Source organism: Labrus bergylta, chromosome 14 (assembly GCF_963930695.1).
Source record: "Labrus bergylta chromosome 14, fLabBer1.1, whole genome shotgun sequence".
Lineage (NCBI taxonomy): Eukaryota > Metazoa > Chordata > Actinopteri > Labriformes > Labridae > Labrus > Labrus bergylta.
In genome coordinates, this window is record NC_089208.1 from 26,995,533 (window position 1) to 27,019,523 (window position 23,991).

At 39.0% G+C, this 23,991-nt stretch overlaps 1 protein-coding gene across 1 annotated transcript in view; it reads left to right on the plus strand.

Moving 5' to 3' along the window:
- The first annotated feature begins 1,328 nt into the window (after positions 1 to 1,328).
- The window catches only part of opcml (opioid binding protein/cell adhesion molecule-like), a 387,148-nt gene continuing 364,485 nt past the window's right edge, over positions 1,329 to 23,991 (plus strand). The window contains exon 1 of the mRNA XM_020629289.2: positions 1,329 to 1,668. Coding sequence (XP_020484945.1) covers positions 1,608 to 1,668 — 61 coding nt within the window. The 5' untranslated portion in view covers positions 1,329 to 1,607. The remainder of the gene's footprint in view (positions 1,669 to 23,991) is intronic.

Below are 23,991 nucleotides of genomic sequence, written 5' to 3' on the forward strand. Positions count from 1 at the left end.
AAGTGTGAAACACCCTTAAAGTGACTAAGTACAGCACCCCAGATAAGAGAGTTCAGCAAAGGAAAGCAGTGCCAAGGATCCCATTGACTGGTATAGACATCTGTGTATGTGCAGCAGAGCACTATAGCTGTGCTTAAGGGAGCTTTTTTCTGGTCTCAGGATGGCAGCTTTTTTGTGTCGTGGGCACATTTCTGTTCATTGCACTTAATTCTCCCTTTTTTGACATTTGCTTAATTGCAACATTATGCAAATATGGGAGACGTCTGAGATGGTAGCTGTGAAGCTGTACATATGATTTAAGGTCAAATGGGTAGAAAATGCATTGATATATGGTGCTGTTATAATTACAATATCCTGAAAATGGGAGAAAAAATATTATTTTTAACAATCCTGTGCATGTTGCCTTTTATTGGACGGTATAAAATCACAGATCCGTTGCAGTGTGAATTTTGTTGTAAACTTTGTGTTAACCTTAATGTTGAGATTGCACTTCACATTTCACATCCCTTTACATATACATTCAGACACTAATGGCAGAGGTACTGATCAAACATTCATGCAAATCAAAACTCTGATAGTTGTGCATTTTTAGAGCACTTTGGGGCTCAGTGATTTGCCCAAGCACATCTCTACACATAGGGATAGAACCCAAAACCTCCTGAAGGAGAGGCATCCCACTTCCCTAAACTCTAATCGAATAGGGGTATAGTTTTAGACATGTGAATTTATAACCCCTGTGGCAGGGAATTTCAACTAGGCTTTAAAATAAATCACACATCCTCAAAATAGCAGCAGCGGGGGTTTGAGGGGGATTCTCGTCACACATATTGTCACCTCATGATTTTTTTAAAAGTGTTTCTGTTCTTTAAAAAAATGAATACATTCTCTTCAGCTGCAAAAAGCCGTCCAAACTGTCTTCAGGTTGCATCAGAATCCTACATAATCTCAAATTTAAAAACATGTAAGAGAACAAGAAAAATAAATACACAATTTTTTAGAACACTTCCCAAATCTGGTGCATTAATTAGAAAGCTGCTATTTCTCCTGCCTTTATTGAATATCAACCCTGCATCATCTTTTTTTTTAATCCTGCTCTAGTTCTGTCACAGGGCAGAGAAAGGAAAGCGTGGCTGAGGACTTATAGCAGCCAAAAAGAAAAAAAAAAGGAAAGAAAAACAGAGCTAGGACTGTTCATGAGTGATTGACAGGGGCTTCAGCCAATGCCAGCCGAGCAGAGACCGCCCTTCCCCCCCACACTTGCTCCCCCCTTGCATCCCCCTCCCCTCCCCAGCCTTGCAGAGTGCTGGTCCCTCTGTGTGCTGTAGTACGTGGAGGAGAGAGAGAGATCGAAGACTGCGCGAGGAGCCAACATCTCTCTCTGTGTGTGTGTGAGAGAGAGAGAGTGTGTGTGACGCCAGCTACTACTTGCTCTGGATTTTAAAGCACCTTCAGTTCAACCTGCAAGTGGGAAGCAATCAGCACTGACATCCAGCAGAGAAAAAAGAAAAAAGAAACAGAGTGGGCAGCTCTCCGAAGCCCTGTGGTGGGAAAGATACAAACAGAGCTTGTATAAAACAAAGCAGCAGATCAGAATCAGCTCAGGAAGCATGTATAACTCAGTGTGTTTCATCATCCTGTCCTGGGTGTTTGCTGTGCTCGTCTTCCCAGGTAAGTCTTTTATTTTCCTCTTTCTCTGCTCTTAGTATGTCTGTGTTTACATCATGCTGGTTTTTTTTTCTCTGAGGCATCTCAATTGAGTGGTGCACTGTTGAGATAAAGTCTCACCCTTCATTATATGCAGCCGTGAAACTATGGAGGCTTGTTGATGATGAGAAGTTGGTGAAAGAGAGTTGTGTGTTGATTGAAGGAGATCTGCTTTGTTACTGGACTGAGGCAAAGGGTGACATGATGTACCTGCTCTGTACTTGAGAATGTATTTTTCTGACAACTTTTATCCCCTCCCTTTGAATGCAAATATCTCTACTTTATATTCCTTAGATATTCAAAACAGTTTTCTTTACTGATCTAAAAGACAATTTAAGTTCATTATTGGCATCACTGCACCGATGCAGATTTTAACCAGATGGTAAGGTTATCACAACGTACGATTTCTCAATACTTTTTTGATACAGTGTGTTTTAAAACCATGCAACATTCAATTTTTTTTTTTTATTATCGATAGATCGACAGTACCATAGCTTAAAAAAAAACCTGCATACCTTCAGTCATGATTTTAACCAAAAGCTGCAACGACAGAGAGAAAGAGAGATCAGCATTGGTCCATTCAAGTCAAAGGTTGTGAAATACTGAAATCCTGACAATTCTCAAGTCTTCCTATGGTCTCATGAAGATGCAAAAGTTATGTTTGTGTTTATGTCTAATGAAATGAAAATCACATAAATGCATTGGCAACGTTTGGGAATTAAATGTTGGTGTGTTAATGTTGGTGTGTTAAATATTAAATGTTGCCAATGTATTTAGACAGTGAGATTGAGTTTGCTTGCAATTGTTCTTCAATGAAAAATGTAAAACAAGAAATGATCCAATATTGTGTTCATTTTTGTTGCAGCAGTATGGAATATTTGTACTATTTGTACTAGTAGCAGATTGAAATTTAAAATTCTGATACCATGACAACCCGACAAGATAGACAAGAAGACAAAATAGGAAATTCAGTTTCATTCAGTGCATATCACCAATAACAGAGGGAAAATCAACCCACGTAAAAGACAAACAGACTGGGGAGGGAAACTCAGCCAATGAAAAGAGGCGTCTTGTGAATAAATATTCTTTGATCGACTGGAGAAACTTGTAAGCATCAGGATGAAAGTGAATCAGACAACTCTGCCAACAACATCTGAGCACATTTACAGAAATATGACATTCCCCATACGACTGATTTACACATTACAGCAGAGTTTTAAGTTTAATACTTTATGTAATTTGTTATTTTTTTCTATTTGAAGTCAGAATGATTCATGATGATGATGTTAAATAGTCTCCCAATAGTCTCATGCTTTACTTTAAAAGAGGGAATGTGTTTGTACTTTTGGACTGTACTTTAGTTAAGTTTGAAATTATAACATCTTCTTATGCCAGAGCCTTTCTTTCAAAAAAAGGATCATCTGTATGTGTAGGATGTGGCTAATTTGGCCTTATCACCTGAGGATACTTCAACTCCTCACACACTGGTTCATACTGCCTGACACATAGGAGGATAGTATTACCTCCTGATGTCAAAGATTTCCTGCAAAAAGTCAAATGCTTTTAGTTCCAGTGAATAAAAAAAAAAATCACTGCAGCTGGTCAGTAAAACCTGTATTTGTGAGGCATTTAAGGAAAAATCTATTTTTACATGCTGCCATTTGAAAGAAATATCGACCACTAATCCCAACAATATATGCATGTGTCAATGATATTGAAGGAATACGTCCAAGCTGACATAGTATGTGTAAATAACCTCTATATGTTGATCGGTAGAGCGAGTTAAGTGCTTTTAAGTTTGCATTAGATATTGATGTTTGCATATAACGCAGCATTAACCTTTAACTTTTAGTCTCACATAGATTAGATGATGTTCCTGAGAGAGGATGAAGCCGGACTTAGAGACAGTGAGCGAGAACAGCTTCCTGCTGGTGTCATAGGGGAGGCTCGGTGTCCTGACATTATGTTAAATGAACCTGATGTCTGAAAAATGCAAATATGTACCCAAAGCACCTGAAGTGAGAGAAATATGTTTTCTCTCCTCAAAGGGATTGTGTGAGGGAGATTATGTGAAGAAGTCTTGCAGAGAAAAATCTTGCCGTGAACTCAAAGGTAAACCACTAGGTGAAGTACTGCTGTGTTTTGTGTGGCAATATTTTATCCGTACTAGCATAGTGAGTATGAATGTTTTATCATGACTAAGGTGCAACAGTGATTTTAAAGACATATTCAACCTTTTGGTTCTAAAATGATAAAATAATTTAAAGGAGGTTTTTTCAAACTACTAACTGACAATTATGGGATTTTTGAGGCCAATACAGATACAGATATTAAAGGTCACATGTTATCTTCCTTTTCAACCAGTTATAATAAGTCTCAGAGCTCCTCAAAACATGTCTGTGAAGTTTGTAAAACCCACTGTGATCCTGTATTTGATCATGTCTATAAACCCCTCTATTTCAGCCCTGCTCAGAACAGGCTATTTCTGTGTCTGCACCTTTAAATATGTAAATGAGCTGTGTCTGACCACGCCACCTCTCTAGGTTGCTCTTGCTTTCTCGCTCCACATCCTATTGTTTACAGTGAGAAGGCAGACTCAGAGGGCAGAACAAACACCTAGCTGTGGGAGTGTCACCCACCTAGGGGAGAGGCTACTGCCCTTTGTGATGTCATGAAGGGAGAATCTCCAAATGGACTGTTTGAGCACACATTTTGTGAAAAATGGAGCAGGCAAAAGACAGAGAGGATGGACTTTCTCACAATTAGGGGGTTTGTTTACAGACTAGGGACACATATTAGTGTTAGAGAAACATGGTAAAGTGTATTTAGTCAGACAGGTAATATGTGACCTTTACCGATATATTGGCAGATATCTTTCTTAGATCTATCTTTGATCTTTTATATTGATAGGTATAAACACATTTATTGAGTTGATCCCTCATATGCTGTTATCAAGTATTTGTAAAAAAAAATAATCACAGGTATACAAAAGCCTTTAATGGCCTGAATAACAACAGTACACTGAAACACACATTTTTGCTTGTGTGATAGATGAAATCTATATATTTTTAAATTAAATTAAATTGAATACATGTAGTTATATTGGCACATATTGGAAATAAAATTCAGAACGTAAATTTTGTCTGATAAAATTCAGAACGGAAATTTTGGCTGATAAAATACAACCCTTACTTTATATGTTTTCCATAATATGGCTTGTATTTTAGTACTAATCAAGTGTGTTGCACTGGGTTAAAATCACTGCACTCCACTGATTATGTTTGACTGTGGCGTCATTGTGTCACACAGAAGTGATTAAGCTGACTGTGACAGATCATCTCTGATGATGATTTTTTTTTGTGATGCATTATTGTTCAATCAGGCAGAGATCAATAGTAGTCTATCAATCAAACATAAGTTCTGTGTCTCCATCAGACAAGGGGCCTGTGGAGAGCACTTAGCATGCTGCAAAGAGGGGAGTATGTAGGTGGTGTACTCACTCACTACTGACCTACCACCCTGACAGTACTGTTTTCATGACTGAGTAGTACACGGGATTCAAGTTTCTTTGTTTCATAATTTCTATAATGTGTTATAGGGGCGCTAGCAGCGTAGTGGTTAGTGCTCGCGTTAGGCTAAATATAACGTAACTATAAGAAATCATGACAGTTGGTAGATTATTTGACATGTTTAGTAAAAAAAAAAAATCTTTCCGAAATACATTTCCTTGTTCTATATGAAGGCCATACTTCATATTTTTCCATTAAGTTGCTTTATTTCTTGTGTTTGTTATAAACATTACTAATGGCTGCCAACAAATGCATGGCACCCTTACTCATACTGTTTTATATGAAACCTTTTCATATCAACAGCAGATGTTCATGAAATCAATCCAAAGACATTTGCTAAATCATATGGCATGCAAGCAAATTGTGTTTTATCTGAATGGAACATGAGGTTAGTGGTTAATGTGCTGTAGTTTGGTTGTACCTCAAACAGACACAGCATGAAACAGAATCTGAAGACACATAGAAATATTAAAATGTCTGGAGTCGCTCCGCTGGGTATGAAATATCTTCATATTGCGTCTCAGCCCCGTGTGTTACCTTGCAGACCTCCTGCAGGAGGTGTGTGCCTTAAACTGCATGTGTGCTCAGCATGTTGCTAATGTGTGTGTGTGTACAGCCAACTGAAATACAAACATGTTGTTTTCAATATTTCATGTTTTATAAATGAACACATGCTGAAAATGATCCAGGTTCACTTTAAACAGTTTGATCTCTGATTCATGACAAGAAGAGTGTGAAGATACAAACAGCATACGATAACAGTGTAATCCAACTTTAACAATTGTGTTGTCAGCTTTTATATCACCAGTTATCAAATACAGACAAGAGCTGACATAGTCTTGATAGACTTAACTCTGCAGCCAGTTTTAGCAGCTCAACATAAAAATTTAACATGTTTACATGTGGTAATGTTTTGGTTGATTAACCTCAAGTTTGAGATTTGGGTGTAAACCCCTATTTTACCAAGATACCGGGCTTTTGTTATCTTCTATTTTTACATAGAGTAAAGGAAAGATTGTTGTAAGCTATGTTTACATGGAATCGGAGACTTATGCTCATTGGTTATGTTTTAAACTTTCATCAGTCAACCCCGAAACACCCCAGTCTGAGGACTTCAGCCTAGTTGTTTAAAAGGTTTGATGATTCACTTTTTTCCTACCAAGGATCAAATACTCCAGCTCACCTTTATCCTGCTTTTTCAAAGACAGACTGGATTTTCAACTTGATCCTCTACTCCAAATTGTCCACAGGGGGCGCAAAAATCCACACAAACTGAAAGATCCTTACGGATGTTAAATTACATATTTAATCTTGAATTCAAATGCTTTTCGGTGGCATATTTCATCAGCACAAATACTTTGTTGTTTCGTTGTGTGGATTTTAGCGAGGAATGTGAAGTCCACTCTAAAGCACTGGCAATCTGGATTTAGTAATCCATTAATGTCTGTACATGGATCAGGGTTATCCCATTGAGTTTTTAGCAGGATAAAAGTGAGCTGGATTACCTGATCCTTATGGTAGAAAAAGTGGATTACCAAATCCAGTTAAAACCTTTTAAACAACTTGGCTCTTGGCATCACCTCACTTCTTCCATTGGCCCTGTTATAACTCCTACTACTGTGGCTGTGCAATATTTTATTTTTGTCATATTAACTGAAACCGTAGTAAAATAAATGACTGTAGATACTGTCAACACAAACGAATACATGTTGGCTAAATTAAAAAAACAAAGTGAGGACAAACTGCTCATGCCATGGGATTTACATGTTCATGCCGACCAAGTGTTAGGTAGGCCTAGATTTTCAGCACTTAAATATATATATTTAAATCCATCGTATGAAAGTACTTTGTGTGTTTCTCAGGCCTAGTCCACACATAGGCGGAAATTTGTTTTTGTAAACAGAGGCTTTGCTCCTCCGTTTCAAAGAACAATTTCTCAACAAGCAAGTTTTCAATACCATCTTTGTCCACATGAAAATGCAAAACGCAATGTTACGGCTGTCACGAGCACGCCAAGTCCAAAAGCAGTCCTTGACATGCTAAAATGTTCTTGCCATTCCCCTGCAATGACCATTTCATTTTACAAAGTTTTCCATTCAGGCACCTCTGCCCGTCAACATGGTGGGAGTACGAGTTTGGTAACGTCTGCTATCGCACTAATCTTATTAAAACAAAAGTGACAGCGTCACACTAAGACGTCAAACGGGAGATAAACCGGCGCGCAGTGTGACGTTTCAACTCAAAACTCTGTTTCCCCCGTCTACACAGAAACACCTTGAACGGAGTTCCTTAAAATCTTCACCCTGGAAAGAGTTTTCCTAAAGGTGCGTTTTCAGTGACCAAAAACCCACCTAGGTGTGGACTAGGCCTCAGCCAAACTCACAAGAGGGCAGTGAGATACACTTTGTGATGATTTCATGTTGATTGTATAATGCAGATATTCACATGTTATTAATGGGAGCACATTAAATCAAGGTGTGTTACTAAATATGAGGAAGAAAGAAATTAAGACCTGCCTCATAAAGAAGACTTCCACAGTCTTCTTCACAAGTCTCCATTATTCACTATCTGGTGAAGGGATGGATATAAAATATGACTTTTAGAGTTTTAGTAGCTGATAGAGAACCATGTTCACCTTTGACCTTTTCAGTTATGTCATAATGTTATGATATACCCCCGCACTATTATGTTCTAACTAGTGCAACACAAATATCAAGCTTTAGCTTCATATTCCTCCCTCCATTATTCATTCAGGGAAGTTTTTTTTTTTTTTTTTTTTTGCTGAGTGGGCATATTCTTTTTTCAGTGTTGCCCTGCTTAATATTCTGTACATTTCTTCACACCTGGAAGCTACCTCTGTCTCACCAGAGCAGCCAAATCTTTTGGGAAAAAGAAGCAACCGGGTCAATGGGAACAAGTCCAAAACAAGTGGCTTAACCTCAGTGTATACTTACAATGAATGATAGAATAGATTAGAAGAGTAACCATGGAAACTAAAAACAAGGGAATTAACTCCCACTCCTGTGTCTGACCACTCTCCGACCCCACACCTACTTACTGTCTGAGCACAGTATAAGGGGGTAGAGACCCTGTTGGCAGAGAGGCTGTGATTACTGTGAGAGCATGCGTGGCATTACTTACAATAAATGAATACATTTGACTTTTTTTGGAGCTGATTTTTTGGATGTAAACTTCTGAAAAGAGCCTGAAAAGTTGTTCAATTTAGTGAGAATGATGCAATGTTTGACACAGTGCTGACTTTCACCTGGGGAAGAGGGAACTGGTTGCAGTGATTTCACAGTATAGGACACATGCAGAGGGATGGAAATACATTTGTGGAGTGTTTTTTTCTTGTAATTTAAAAGCGTTTTCACTTTATTCTACTGGTGTGTGCTGGAGAACCTGGAGACACACATAGGCTCTTAACCCCCCCCTCCCTTATTGAGCAGAGTTGTGAAGCCATTAGCTCACATCTTCTGTCTGATCTTTATGCTTGTTGCATGCTTTGCACCTCAGCCAGACAGCCTGTCAGTGTACATTAGTTCATCTTACACTGAGACGTCACCACAGTGGAGGAACAATGCTGCACCATCACTCCATTTGACTATTTACATTAAACCACACAACACAACAATGCTGTTCTGTTTGTGATTTTACTTTATGTTGAGAAAGCGCAAAAGGATTACCTATAAACAAAGCAGCACAACACATGCACAAAAACACAAACAGCACTGGAACTCCACAGTTTAACAGTAATGCAATTTTGTCCCTGGTATGCCTCCATCTACGTACGATGGGTTAGGGTTAGGGTTGGCACAGTGTCGGAATGACTTTGCTCTACAATAAATCCAATGTGAGATTTACATTCATGGCAAAGATTTAGACAAGCGGGAACCTCGGGTGTGGGAAAAGGAAGCGCAGTGCAAAAAATCGCAGTTCCTCAATTGTCCACTGGAGGCTGGGTGCAAAAGCCAAGGAATCCCCATTACGTTCCATATGAGCATGCCAATTTGTATAGGTTTATTACTAACCTCTTAACAGCCTCGTGCAAACAATGAAGCTGTTATCAATTGTTCAGTCTTTTTGGTAATATCAGTACAGGGACTTTTATACCACATCTTTCTGTTTTCTTTATAGTTAGGCAAAGAGATATGTGCAGGCACGTCCTTTGTAGCTGAAAGGTCTTTCTTATATAGTGACAGCCATCGATAGGCTTTAAAAAGCTCCTCCAGTTGATGATGTCACTGAGACTACGTCCTTGTTTCAACAATAACAGTCAGGCCTTGGACAGGACAGGCTTTTAATATAGATTTTATTCATACTACGTTCAGACAGAAATGCTAAAAGATACAGTAACTGATGTTTTTTCTCTTCTTTGTGTCAGTAGACCTTCAAGCTGCGGTAAAAAGTGTCATATTTCTGTTGTAGCGTCAACGCAGCGATTCAAGAATAATTGTCACTCTTTTTTTTTTGTTGCTGTGAACCAGGCGCCTCACGTGGCTGCTTTAACCTGTTAGACTTTGTGCCACAAAGAAAAAGTATGAGAGGTCCTGTGACGCACATACTCTGCTCAGAAATGCAGTGTGGCAGAGGGTCGCTCAAGGGCACCTTGTCAGTGGCTGTTCACAGAAAAAAAGAGTGTTAGCAGAGAAGCCACTTTCAAGTTCTGGTTATGAGGTTGTTTGGTGTGTGTGTGTGTGTGTGTGTGTGTGTGTGTGTGTGTGTGTGTGTGTTTGGAAGAGAGAAAGAGAGAGTGTGTGAGAGAGAGAGAGTAAGTTATTGTGTGTGAGGACAAAGTGCTGACCGGCAAAAAAAAGCAGTTCTTATGTTTTACAGTGAGTTGGAAAATGCAGGAGAGATGTGTTATTTTCTAAGGGAGCACCTTGCTGAAACACTCGCCCTCCTGTTTGCTTTATTATCTTTATTTATTTGAATTAATTGCACTGTCACTCTGACTTTATTTTGACCATGTAAGAGCATTGCCTTCTTTTTTCAGGGTCTGCACAGGAATAGGAAGAAAACGACCCGGTGTGTTCAGAGTTCAGACGGGTTTAGGACGTTCCACAACACTCATTTGCATCTGCAAATTGAACTGTCGGAGAAAATATGTGAGGAAACACACGGCTTAGATGTTCGAAATGAGTTCGGCATTCTGTCTCGAACCGAAAGGAATCCATCCATTTGAAATTAAACATTGACCCTGTCTAAATAAAAGCACTATAAGACCTTCTCTTCTCCATTAATCTAAGCAAACTGTAATTATGTGTGCGGCTTGATGATCAGTCCATTCAAAGAAACGCTGAGCATTGTGTGAATTTGGCACCTTTTGATAGAAAACACCTTGAAAGAAGCACACATTTTCTAAAGAATGGTGCAGCGAGCGGCTTTATGAGCTCATTTTGATTTAATTCGGTTCCATTAAGGAGCCCGATTGCATTTCGCCTCTAAGCAGCTTTTAAAGTAAAGCCCAAATACCTTTGCATTTACTAAGAGATGCAGGATACAATTAAAAGCATGTTCACAAAGACAACAAACATTCAAAAACTAACACACTCAGATCATGTTTGAACCCTTCTTGGAGTATAGTGTGACATTTAAAGAGCATCAAAACTCAATTAGTAAAAAGGGGAAAAAAGAGCTTTAATTCAATTTACAGAAAAATTAACATGTTACTCTGATCTTCACAACACAGTAATGTTGAGGTTTTTTTGTGCTGGAAAAATACAACTTGTGCTTGATACATTGGTGGCTTACAATGACTGCAATGTAGAAAAATAACAATCGTATTATCAGACACATACGCTGTAAATTATTTCAAACTTGTTTGACTAGAAAAAGGACAACCTCTGTTCATTATGGGGCGGCTGTGGCTCAGTTGGTAGAGTCGGTTAAGGTCTTGGTCGCCAGCTCCTGCAGCCACATTTCCAATGTGTCCTCGAGGAAGACACTTGACCTTAACACCTTGACACTTGACCCCTGCTTCGTCGGGGGTGTATGAATGTGTATGAATGATGGTCACTTTACATATCAGCCTCTACCATCAGTGTGTAAATGTGTAGGTGTGACCTGTGGTTTAAGAGTGTTTTAAGTAGTCAGAAGACTAGAAAAAGTGCTATACAAGCTCAAGTCCATTTACCATTATCATCTTATGAGTTATGAAAATGTAAAAAACATCCTACAGTTATTTTATGATTCACTGGTATGCCAGGTACAGACCTGACACCCCAGGGTGCAGGTCAGCGTCCATCTCTTCCATGTCTCATATCTGCAGAGTGTTGTCCCTGACACTGTAACGCTTCAGTGTTCAGTTTGGGGGCCGCCTTCTGGGAGGACTTTATTCGAGCCTCAGAGCGAAACACAAACAAGCTGAAGGAAGCTCCGTCCAGTCGTGCATGAAACCAGTGCCAAAAACAACAAGCCCAGAGGGAGTTTGACTTCAGAATTTTTTTTTTTTTTTAATCATATAATGAGTTTTAAAAATTTAAAATTCCTCGATGCTACCTTATGCAAACATGTTCTACAGTTATTCAGTGATTCACTGGTATGCCAGGGAGCAGATCAGCGTCTTGCACCATGTGATATCACAGCATCTCATCCATGTCTCATCTCACTCTGCAGAGTGTCGTCCCTGACACTTAACACTGGAGGGTTTGGTTGAGGGCTTACTTTTCATATCAAGCACAACTAAAGCAAAGTTTCGTGCTGCAGCTTCTGTAAATGCAAGCTTCTGTAGCAGAAGGTCTAATGTTTTGGCACCAAACTGCGGGGAAAATTGTGCTACAGGCTTGTTTAGTATCCCATCTTCAAAAAGGATTTTAGTTACATTAGTTTTAGAGAAAACCTGTCAGTAATGAGTATTAAAAAAAAATAAATTCTGATGCCAAAGCAATGCCAAGGACTGTGATAGGACATCAAGGAGCGGAAGTGGGGAATGACATGCGGAAAAGGAGTTGCAGGTCAGAATCGAACCCGGGCTGCCTTCTTGGACTATAGCTTCAACACATGGAGTGCAACTTTACCGCTATGCCGATCTGCACTCCAGTGTATTTTCATATTTTTGTCTTCCAAAACTGGTTGAAAGTTTAAGAAGACCTCGCATGTATTATGATAAAGTTTAGTTTTTACTGAGCGCTGAATGAGATGACGTAGTTTCTACACAATGCAAGAGATGAGCTGAGGTCCACTTATGGACCAACTGCACTCGTGTATGTAAGTGAGGGGGCGTGGCTTTAGAGGGAGCACAGAGGGGAGGGGGTGGGTGCAGACAGAGCACTGAGGGAATGTTACTTTCAAAATTATGCTAGTTTTTCAAAAATAACCAACCCTACTTTTAATAAATGTTACATAGTTATAATGTACCTTTAATGGCTGTTGGATATTTACACGGCTAACCTGCCTGCTGTGACCTGCTAGCTGACATTTTTTTTTACCAGAGGGACACCTAAATACTCTGTTTAGATGAATTTGAAGGTTTGGAAGTGACAACATCTTCACACCTCATGTTGAACTGAACAAATACTTTCTGTTTAGGCCAGTGCTTCTCAAACTAAGAAATCTCCACAATATAAAAAGAAAAACCTGTTCAGCATAAAACTGAATTTTTTGACATACTCTTATCTTATCTGTCTTGTATCTATTGAGTTGTATTTATATCAAATGTGTTTTCCCTCTAAATTTATTTAGTTTTTGCAAAAAAACAACTTTAATCCGCTCAATGTTTGCACTTTTGTTTTGATTTGGGCAAATGTCAGAGTTGTGTGGAGTTTAAGTGTCAGTTCTAGTGCTAGCCCTTATTAGTCCTGTAGTGTGGCTGCCAACAGTCAATAATAAATAATATTCTTTTTATGAATATATTTGCCTCTTGCGTGAAATGTGTGTAGAAATAGGCCTAGGTATTTTAACGTCTATAATGGTGGTACTTGGAGAGCCAAATATTTTCGGAGGTGGTACGCAGTCTAAAAAGTTTGAGAACCACTGGTTTAGGTGATTGTTTAAAAGTTTCTCTATATCATGTTGCTGAAGGAAATCTCTTAAAATTCTGGACCAGCAGTGAGAAAACTTTTTTGGTCCTATACAGAATATTTACAAAGTGCCCATGCTGTTCAACATGATGTATTACATTAGTGAGGGCATGATTTGTCTCTGTAAGCCAGTGATAGTTAAAGAAGGTGTTTGTAAAATGCTGCTGCTTTTGACTTCTCCCAGAGCTGAGACAGTATCTGAATTAAAACAGACAGGAGTAATACACATGTGTCTTTAGGGTCTTTATTTGGATGTATTACAACAGGGAAAAGTCATGCTTCATTGTTATTCTTTAAACAATCTGCTTCTCCGAGGCAGAGACTTTTCCAAACTACCAATTCCTTCTCAATACTTGATTCTCCCCTCGAGGCTGCGTATTTATCAAACTGATGGTGCACAAGAAAAAGTGTTGGCTAAAACGCAACTCAACTTTTTTCTGATCTGAGTGTAACTAAAAGGTACGGCCTCCTCAGCTCCAGGTGATTAAGTCATTCATCACGACGACAAGCCTACAGGCGACTACAGACAACACCGCCGCTCGGTGCTGCTCATTGATCCCTGAGACTCAAAATGATGAATTGCAATAATCAGTGAGTCAAATTGGTTGTGAAAATGAAGCTTCAGTTTATTAGCTGTTGATGATCAGAGTGTGCATCCGTCTCTACTTAATATTTACGCCATCAGCTGCCACATAACATAAATTGTGACTCTCAATCATGCTAACCAAAGTGCCCTTCACAACTCAGAAGAATCCAGGGAGCCTGTTTTAGCAAAACAGCTAGCACAAGTTAAAGTTATTTTTTGCTGTTATTGTTTCACGAAAACGTCACATTTTATGGCCTCATATTTCTCACAGCCGACTCAACGTATGTCTGTAAAGGAGATGGAGGGTGTGATGATTTATCACCTTGTCACCCCTTCCCCCTGGATCACATCACTCATGCGGCCCGATGACACATTCTGTATTTTGTCAGTGTGTTTGAAGCAAGGCTCCCCGATCTTCAAGAATATATCAAATGTGTGGTGAGCAGTTTAAGCTGTTAACCCCGATGAAAGCCAAAGCTGCTGCGCATTCCTTATGTCAGTCAGTGTCACTCTCTAAGGTGTAGTGAAGCGTACCTGCACCTGTCAACCTCAAATGTGTGACGCTAATTCCATTTAGAGAAAGTCCACACCTATTTTATACCGTATAACTCATGCACGATGTGAATTTTAAACTTTTCTGCCAGAATTCATGGAAGGAGTCCAAGACAAACAACCCTAAAGAAGAGGTTCTTTAAACTTGTTTCAGAAACCACCAGCCAAGTCAAACGGCAAATAATGTAGTTTGGATTGGGGACACTGGGGTATTGTCTGGGAAGCTTTACAATGGAACAATCATTAACAGTGAGTCACTTCTTACAAACAGACACTAAGCTGTAACAATAGCGCACACAGGCTTACATTTATTGGAGGGGATACATTTGCAGGAACTCTGTCTCTTGGCGTCGGGGAACAATCCCCCCAGCGAGCGTTTCGCTGTCTCAATGAGAGCTTCACAGTCTTTGAATGGAATAGAGTAATAAATTGTCAACTGAATGGGCGACGGATGGCACGATGAAGAACAAGCATTCAGTGTCATGGAGCCTCCCGGGCTGTAATATGAGAAGGGACTGCTAAACCAGAATCCAATTGGTTTTAAAGGGTATTGGTACTACAGCTTGGCACCGGTCCTTCTGAATACAAATGTGCTCAGTTTCCTTTCACGCTGTTTTCATTCATAACAAACCCTCACTGACTCATTTATCCATTATTTGCTGAAACCAAAAAGGCTCTTAGCACAGGGAAATCACTGTGCCAATGGCTGGTTTCCACTTAAACAGCCTCCATGGATTTGCTGAATGGGGGTTTTCCTTCATTTGGCTCCATCATTTGGTTATTTTATGTAATTTTGCAAATAACTTTCATGGTATTTTTTAAGAGAGAAGAATGGTCCAATTATTCACACTGCAGTGATGATAAGTATCGGGTTAGTCAGAACATTGCATTGCATTACTGTTTATTAACTGTGATTTTCTAATACATTGGTGATACTTAGCAAAAGTAGTGTGCAGGTTTTTCTTTTCATATAAAAAGGGAGAAAATAGGGTCCGATCAAACTTGCAAAAAGTGGTTCTCACTTCAACTTATGTTCAAGCCTTCAGTTTTAACAGATTAGTGTGCTGTGTAATGGCATTGTTCCTAGGCAACCACTAAATTACCTGTCACTAGAATAATAGAACCATAGGGTCATCCATTTGCTTATGAAACAAGTTTAAAAGATTCAAGTTTTGGCCAACACGATCTTAATATTCCAAAAGTGGGGGGGGGGGGAATTAAAAGTCAGTCTAGATAAACAGGTTGCTGCAACTTATAAATCATTAAATCACAAACAGCAACAAAACTTTAACCTTCCATAGTATTGAAGAAGATCTGAAACTAGTTATAGAGGCTATAAATTAGTTAGAAAAATGTATTAAATCAATTTTAATCAATCTTCCATTTCTGGTAGACTTATAAGCCTTCACATATTTTATTTATTTGTATTTTATATCATGACTCCAGTGTTCTTGCCACCTATTGGGCATTAATATGGAAGCAGGTTGAAGACAATTCTGTTTGCTTCACCTTGGAAACCTAGAAGCTACATCCACTTTGTGTTCTGCAGTCTACGGTCATCAGCCTAAATATGAAATAAACTCACAGATGTCACCATGGTGGAAGGCAACAAATATGAAAGGAAAAAGATGATAATGATATTAAATCAAACAGCCAGCTATTGGTCAGACATTAAAATTTTCCAACTTAAGTGTTGAATCAATTTTCCATAATTTTTAAATGCAGAGCAGTTTGTGTGCAATTTGCAATTTCACCCTTTGCGGGTGCTTCCTGCATTGCATGCTATATATTTCTCTTATTTGCACAGACTAAGTTTTGCAAAAGCAGCACAATCCTTCAATGGATCAGGCCCCACAGTATGTGCATTGTCAGGAGGAACTGTTTTCAGACTGTTGATTGGAAATCACTGACTTTCTTAAAGGCCTTTGTCTTTTTATCCCCTTTACAATATAATGATCCATTCAAGCTGATTGTTCTTTGTTTGTGGTGCTTTATTGTTTGTTGAATAAGAAATTCATAAGCAGACAGACATTGTATTTTACCCCACTTTCCTGTGATAACACATGTATTTTCAGTTGTTTTCTCACTTGAGATCTTGAGAAGCCTGAGGGTAAACTCAAATTTATCGATGCTTGTCCACTTAGGGCTACCATAGTTAAGAGTCTAAGGGCGTTTTCAAATTAGGAAAAAGTTTTTTGTACCGTGCCCCAGCCCGATTTGTCCCCCGCCCCCTCTCCACCTGTCTGCATTCACACATTAGTAACATCTTTTGATACATTTGCTTATGTACCCAGTCCGTTACAGCAGGTTACAGTAGGCACATGGTTGGTTTGCAAATCTACCAAAAAGCTTAAAGAAGAAGAAACCATGGCAACCACTCACAGGCTGCATCTTTCCTGGTAACTTTGGATTTTTTTGTTTTTAATTTCGGAGATGCCAATAACGACCCTCTTCCTACTGTACTTCCAAATGTACCGTGCAGCGCACATTTTTTTGAAGCGACAGGAGCCTTTTAGAATCAATTCATACAGCCGTCCACTTCCTTTTTGAGCATGGATATTTTCACATCTCCCACAGACCGTACATGAGTACTCATGAATCAAGCCCAAGACCACCTCTTCAAGTGGACTCCGGCACAGTACCTGAGTAAAGTACGAGTATGGTAAGAGTACAGTACATTTGTGTTCACACTGATCAAATTAAACAAGCTTTGAGGTCAAGCTTACTCGGGGCCCAGGTCCCAAGTGGGAAACAACCCTAACATGCTTTTTGCTTATGTCTGTTTTGGGTTCTGTTTTTTGAGGGGAACTTTTAGCCTTTTTGAATAAAAAGATTAAACCGTGACTTCTGTTTTGTTAGACTTGAAACCTAATAAAATATGAACCCATATTGTCTAAAGTCTAAATGATAAGATTACACTCTTTCATCAAGAATAACAACCTTCACTTTTGTTCTTATTCATAGATCATTCAATTTTAAAGTATGTTTTGACGTTATTGTGTCTTCACAATTACTTCAGTGTCTTTTTGCTTTCAGACTGTTTTAAACTAATTGATCTGCAGAGAAGGCTCCCTGTATCCGTGCTCTCTATTCTAACTTTTACAAAGTTATTCTTGTGCAAAAAGTTCCACCTACTGTATTGCTGAAACTGATGCATGAAGGGGAGTGAATATTTGAACCACTTCAGTATACTCTGACAGAAATATGACATCATTAGTCATAAAATCTCGCTGCTTATTTCATCTGCTTCTTCAGCTCGCCCGAGGTGAGATCTGTTCCCTATGCAGATCACACCCCACCTTCACATCCACTTCCGAAATCCACCTGCAAGCTGTTTTGCTGTGGTTGCCCAAGAGGAAGATGCATTGATCTATCTCTGCTCTGGTTTTAAAATATGCCTTTTAGTGAGGAATACAAAACACACTATGGGCACCACATTTAAATAGATTAACATTTATTGAATGTAACTAGTTTGTTTGAATTTATAGACTTCAGGGTGTTGCAGAGCAATGATAGAAGAGCGTGTGCCCTCCTTGAGTCATCATGTGCAGAAGTTAAACTCACAAATAATTTGTTCAGTTTGCCCAATATATGAAGTAGGTCACCAAAAAGAAAGCAGGGAATTTAACCCCGGGACATTATGTTCATTCAGAACTGCACAAGATGAGGATAATAATAGCAGGGGTGGCTAGCATAAATGGGCTAGCAGGGCGTAGCCTTAAAGACTAGAGAATTATTTTTCTATACAAAAGCCCTTCTTAGGCAAATTAGCATCCGCTATAAACACAATGATACTTGTATTGGATTGCTGATTTCAGTTTGTCTATGTAAATTGTATCTGTCCTTATAAAATATTTTCAGATTTTGTTGGAACCTGGAGTATTAACTGAACCTTAAAGTTACAAGAAAATATGCAATAGCTCTAAATTTAACTTACTTTATACAGACCAGGCATCTTAGCATCCTCTTCCATTCATGTCTGTTGTGTAAATAAGTGACAAGTGCCTTGCTTCACTTTGGAAACCAAGAATCTAAATCCACTTTGTGTTCTTCAGTTTACGACCGTCAGCTTGAGTGTGAAGTAAACTCACAGATCTGTTATCATCATAAAAAGGCAACAAATGTGAAAGGAAAAAATTGATGATATCAAACCACACAGCCAGCTCTCGGCCAGACAGCCATAACTTTTAACTGCAGTGCAGTTTGTGTGCAATGTGTAGTTCACCCTTTTACACCTCAGGTCACAACTTCCCATTCTCACACATTCTCATACATTCACACACTGATGGCAGAGGTTTCTGTGTAAATTTTCATCAGTATTAGCTAATCCCGTTGTTACACATTCACACGCTGTCAATGAAGCAGCAGAAGCAATTAGGGGCTAATTGTATTGCCCGAGGACACATTGGACTTGTGGCTGCAGGAGCGAACCCCAGACCTTTTGGTTGAGAGACTAGCGACTCTACCACTGAGCCACAGCGGCCCCTAAAAATGAAACCAAATGCAATTTCAAATACCTGCAGTTCCTCAAGTGTCCACCAGAGGCAAACTGCAAGAACAACCGGGCGACACATTCACACCCATTCCTAAATACCAATTCACCAAAAATTGTCTTTAAGTTGTGAAGACGTCAAAACATGAATTAGAATTTCCAAAATTTTTACTACTTTTTCAATACTGAAGTTCAAATCAGATCAGAAAAAATACTTATGACACTTAAGTACAGTAAGCTTTAGATATTTAAAAACTCAAGTATTAGAAATTTGACTTTCACTTCTTGAAAAGTCGTTTTCTCGTGTAATATTTTGACTTTTACTCAAATATGGCTTACAGGTTCCTGCGTCCACCGCTGACAGGAAGAAGCCAGCAGTAGACGATGTAATCAAGGCAGTTTGGGACAACAGTTTATATTAGAAATGTTCATACTTTATCAAAGGGAATGCATGACTTTAAATTTCATTTCTCTTTCTGTTTTTACGATATGACAAATTAAAGGTCAGAGGTGGAACATGTTTTTTATTCAACCTACAGTCTTTCCCGTAACTACATGCGTCTGTGAAAGAAAGAGAAAAATAAAAAGACTTTGATGCTTCAATAGAAGCCGTGAATGAATGTTCCTCCTGCTCAGAGCAGAATGTGCGAATCCAAAAAAGGTCAAGAACATCAACCTCTCACTGAGCCGAACAGATATGTGAAAGAAAACATCTTTGCTTCAGGATGTTTCCGCATAAAAAAGAGAAATGAGAACCAAAACATGAAAGAAAAGTTAAGTGCAGGGGATCAGGTGTCAGCCGGAGTTCAGTTACGCTCCGTTGGCGCTTGTGCAAACTTTAACAGAAGTGGTTGAAAAACTGAAAATACAAAAACAATCTAGAATAATAAGCCATGCAGAGATGGGGCGTCCTCGCTTTCTCTCATAAACAAGCTTAAAGTCAAACTGAATCATGTCACCATGGGGCAGGAAGCAAAGCTGTAACAGAGCTACAGGTAACCAGAATAAAAAAGTGCTTTATATTGAGGTGTGCAGTAAAGGAGAAAGAGGCAAATTGGTGTAACATTAAAAGTTTAAATGTCACAGAGATCAACCAGAGGCAGTGAGAAAGAGTAATAAGGCAACCAGAACATGATTGTTAAAAAGCAAACGTTACTTTAATTAAATTAAGGTATCTTTTCGGTTCATTTTTGGTCTTTTTGTGGCTGTATTTTATTTGACTCAACAACCGGACTCACAATCTAGTATTAAATACTGTTATTGAAACAAATATAAATCATGGTATTTAATGATGTGTGCTATTATTTGGCATAATATATATTTTTAAAGCGATCATCTTTGTCTCTTTTTAACCTGGGTTTAATGTTCCTCTCTGACAAAACAACTGGCCCCAGTTTGGCCCCCTCAGTAAAAGTGGACTAGAACCGCCACTGGCAGTACTCAAAGAGTTCACCTCATGGTTCATCTCTATTTACAGATTCTACAAAAAAAATAAAGAATCTGTAAGGGAAGCGTTCAGGTTTCTAGTTGTAGTACATTTGTAGTCTGAGATCTATTGACCAATAACGTTTTGATGTATACAGGAAAAACTGTCTGTATGCACAGCGAAAAAACTGCGAAAATTCTAACAATGATTTATTCATTTATTAACAGATACCTAGATAAAAGGTAGCAGCAGATGATGATGGAAATGTATAACTTGAACAACAAATCTGCTTGACGCTTAGTCATAAAGCCTGAGATGCATCAGAAATGATCGATCCAACCTTCATTTAAAATACTTTAAAAGTCGCCAATGACAAAGCTTGCCTGTTTTTGAATCTGCATCATAAAGATTTTAACTTGGCAACCTGTAAGTTGTGAGTAAATAAATAGAAAATCAGTTTAATTTCTTGGGCTTTTATCAAGGAAGTGTGCCAGGAAGGTGCTTAAGTCTGCAACGTAAACGCTGCACTGAAAAGGAAGTCCTGCCTGGAAGGTGATTACACTAACCGCTGGCTTCAACAGAACTATGGAGACATTTTCATCTGTCCCAGAGGCATATCTATTAACTGATGATAGACCATGATTGCTGATGGGTTCTGAAATTGACTGCAGGGTTTACTCTGGGTTTTAAATACTACCATGGTGCTTAATTTATTACCTGGGTTGATCACCATGGTAACATACACTAACACCTAAACTGCTCTTTAGCTGTTTATATTTGAGATAAGTAATCCACATGTTCAAAAAAAATGCAGACTGACCATTAATCGTCCTGGTTCAATCTGTTGTTTGGCATCAAAGACAACCATCACACAAACCATTCAACCCAACACACATCCCTACAGCTCTGTTTTGCCAACGTAAATGTAGGACTTATTTACTTAAAAACATATTAGTCATCAGCATAATTGGTCACTTAGAGTATGACTTGCGTCCTTCCTGGTCCTTGTGGGTCTTCAGGTAGACACAGAGGCCGGTTCTGAAGGGGAATATTTTGGTGCTGTGTGGGCAGGAGTGAGCGATGGTGGTGTTGGGTTTTGTTTTTTCGGCATTTGTTTGTATTGTGTTTGGAATAATCTCTCCATTCTGTCTTTGCGTTTGTCCTCTGTAGTGCAGTGTAGGTCATTGTTTTAAAACGCGGCATCGTCACAGACCAGCTTTCTCCAGGACGCCTTATTGGATTCCCTATGGTCTCCCAGTTTTCAAGGTCAATGTGCATGTTCTTTTTAATGTTGTCCTTTCACTTTTTCTTTTGACCTCCTAGTGCATGTTTTCCTGTAAGCAGCTGGGAAGTAAGTAATATATGACATGACCGGCCCAGGGCAGCTGATGATGATGATGATGATGATCCTGCTCTCAGACTGACAGATTTTTCTAAGTCATCCCTGATGCTGTCCCACCAGCGCCTTAAGATGCCTGCTGTACTTGGTCTAGGTTTCAGATTTTGGTTGTGGCCTGAAGGTCCTGGTTTTCTAAGTCTTACTGACGTTGCTGAGCGGGTGGTGTATCTCATCATCAGTGTCAGCTTTGAGGATTGGATGCTGCCAAGATATGTGAAGTGGTCCACATTTTCCAAATGGGTATTGTCTACTGCAATGGATGGATGGGGATTAGGCCAGAGTAAAATATCTTTCTATCTGTTGGGTGGGTTGTTGATGGAGGATATGAGTCTTTTTTATGTTATGAGCCACACAAAGCTGCTTGTTTGCCTGGGCGAAGGCATCAAGGGAAAGTTTCTGTAGGTTCTATGATAAAGCACAAAATAATTTAAACTGTATGGTTGTTATTAATGACCAATTTGTTGTTAAATTTGACATATTTTTGCAAATTTCTGAATGCAAAATATGTGTTTTATCTGCAGCCGGTATACATGATGGAGAATTTTTCCTGCAGAAGAAAAAAAAAGATCACCTTCAGATTATACTGCTGAATTTGGCAGCGTCAATAACAAAATGCAGGCTTTTAAAATCACCCATGCATCATCAAACCTCTCCCTGTAGAATTCATATACCAGACCCTCAGTCTGTGCAGGACCACCAACACATAGTACAACTCTTTGAACATCCTTTCATGCAGTAATACATTTTTTAAAAGTATGATACTAGTACAGATGGTTACACAAGCTGGTACCAACATAATTGGCAGAAGTGCTGGAAACCAAAAGTTGGAGATAAAAAACCTGGACGGCCACCTGCCAGACAAATCTGTTCCCTAAGGGGGGGGTGGGGGGGGATATGAGAAGAAGCAGCAAACAGATCATCAGCAGCACTCTGCACATCAGAAAAAAGGGAGGTGAAAAATATTCACGTCCAGAGAAGCCAGAGCACTTGTCCCATCTTGAGTTGTGTGTGAGGAGCAGAGCCAGGATATCTCCTCTGACAAGGAAAGGTTTAAGCACTCACTTGGCTTCTGAGTGCAGGAAAACTGGCTGCAGCGCTCCAAAATGTACCTGGAAGTAAAAAAGCTTTTTAGTCAGAAGCTCAGAGAGGTAGATGCAGAAAAAAAAAAAAAAAAAAAAACCTGCAGAGAATTGTTATGGGATCTGAACGATGATTTGGAAACTAAAGATTACTTTTAATGTTTAGGTATAAGTCGTGTAATTGTGAAGATTGGAAAGATTGTATATGTTTTTATGTGTCTGAGTTTGTTATTTTGGGGTCTGGCTGTATTTGCAGTCTGAGAGCAGGACGGTGCTTCCTGTTTGATCACAGATCAGAGGAGCTGTAAGGCCATCACAGCTCTGTCTGCCCATTATTTATTGATGAAACAACAATTTCAGCAAGAACACACACACATATACAAACACACACACACACACAAATTTCCCCCACTTTACTTGACAAGGACAGCTCAGATCTTTTACTAACAGATGAGCCCTGAGCTGTGAAGCCTGCTTCTCATAATTCACATTAACAAGGTCACCGAGAGGCTGTTATTGCTGAACACTGGGCACACAAAATCTGTTATAAGGCCTGGAGTGTGTTCACAAATCACAGCAAATCACAGCAGTTAAACTTATTTAAATCACGTTCTCCCTGTCAAAATGCATCAGATATTTGCATATTCCTGTTTAAACTCATCTAAAATAAAGACACACTAGCACAAGTTACTCAACTTAAACAGCATGTAAGTTGCTCATATTTGAAGGTACAATATTTAAAATAATTTGACATTAAATGAATTAATAATGGACTAAAAATAGTTGTTGTGTACTTACATAACCCCAATATATTTCCAATAGTTATCAAAACCAGAGAAATCTGTGATTTTATAGTTGTAACGGCATGTGGCTTGTCGTGGCGGATGCCATGGGGTGGTGTAGCAGAGAGAACGCCTAGCCTCAACGTCATCTTTCTTTATGTATTGATTGAGAGCTCATGGCGGTGGAATTTGAAGGGATATGAAACATGGGAAATAACGGCACAATACACAAAATAACCAGCATTGGTACATTGCAGATGAAACTATCAGAACTTCTTTGCACTCTTATCATAAAAATAAGCATTTCTTTTCAATAAAAGAAACGGTATGATATTTGAATGATTACTGGATTTAAAGGAAATAGTTTGCTTTTGTTTAAGA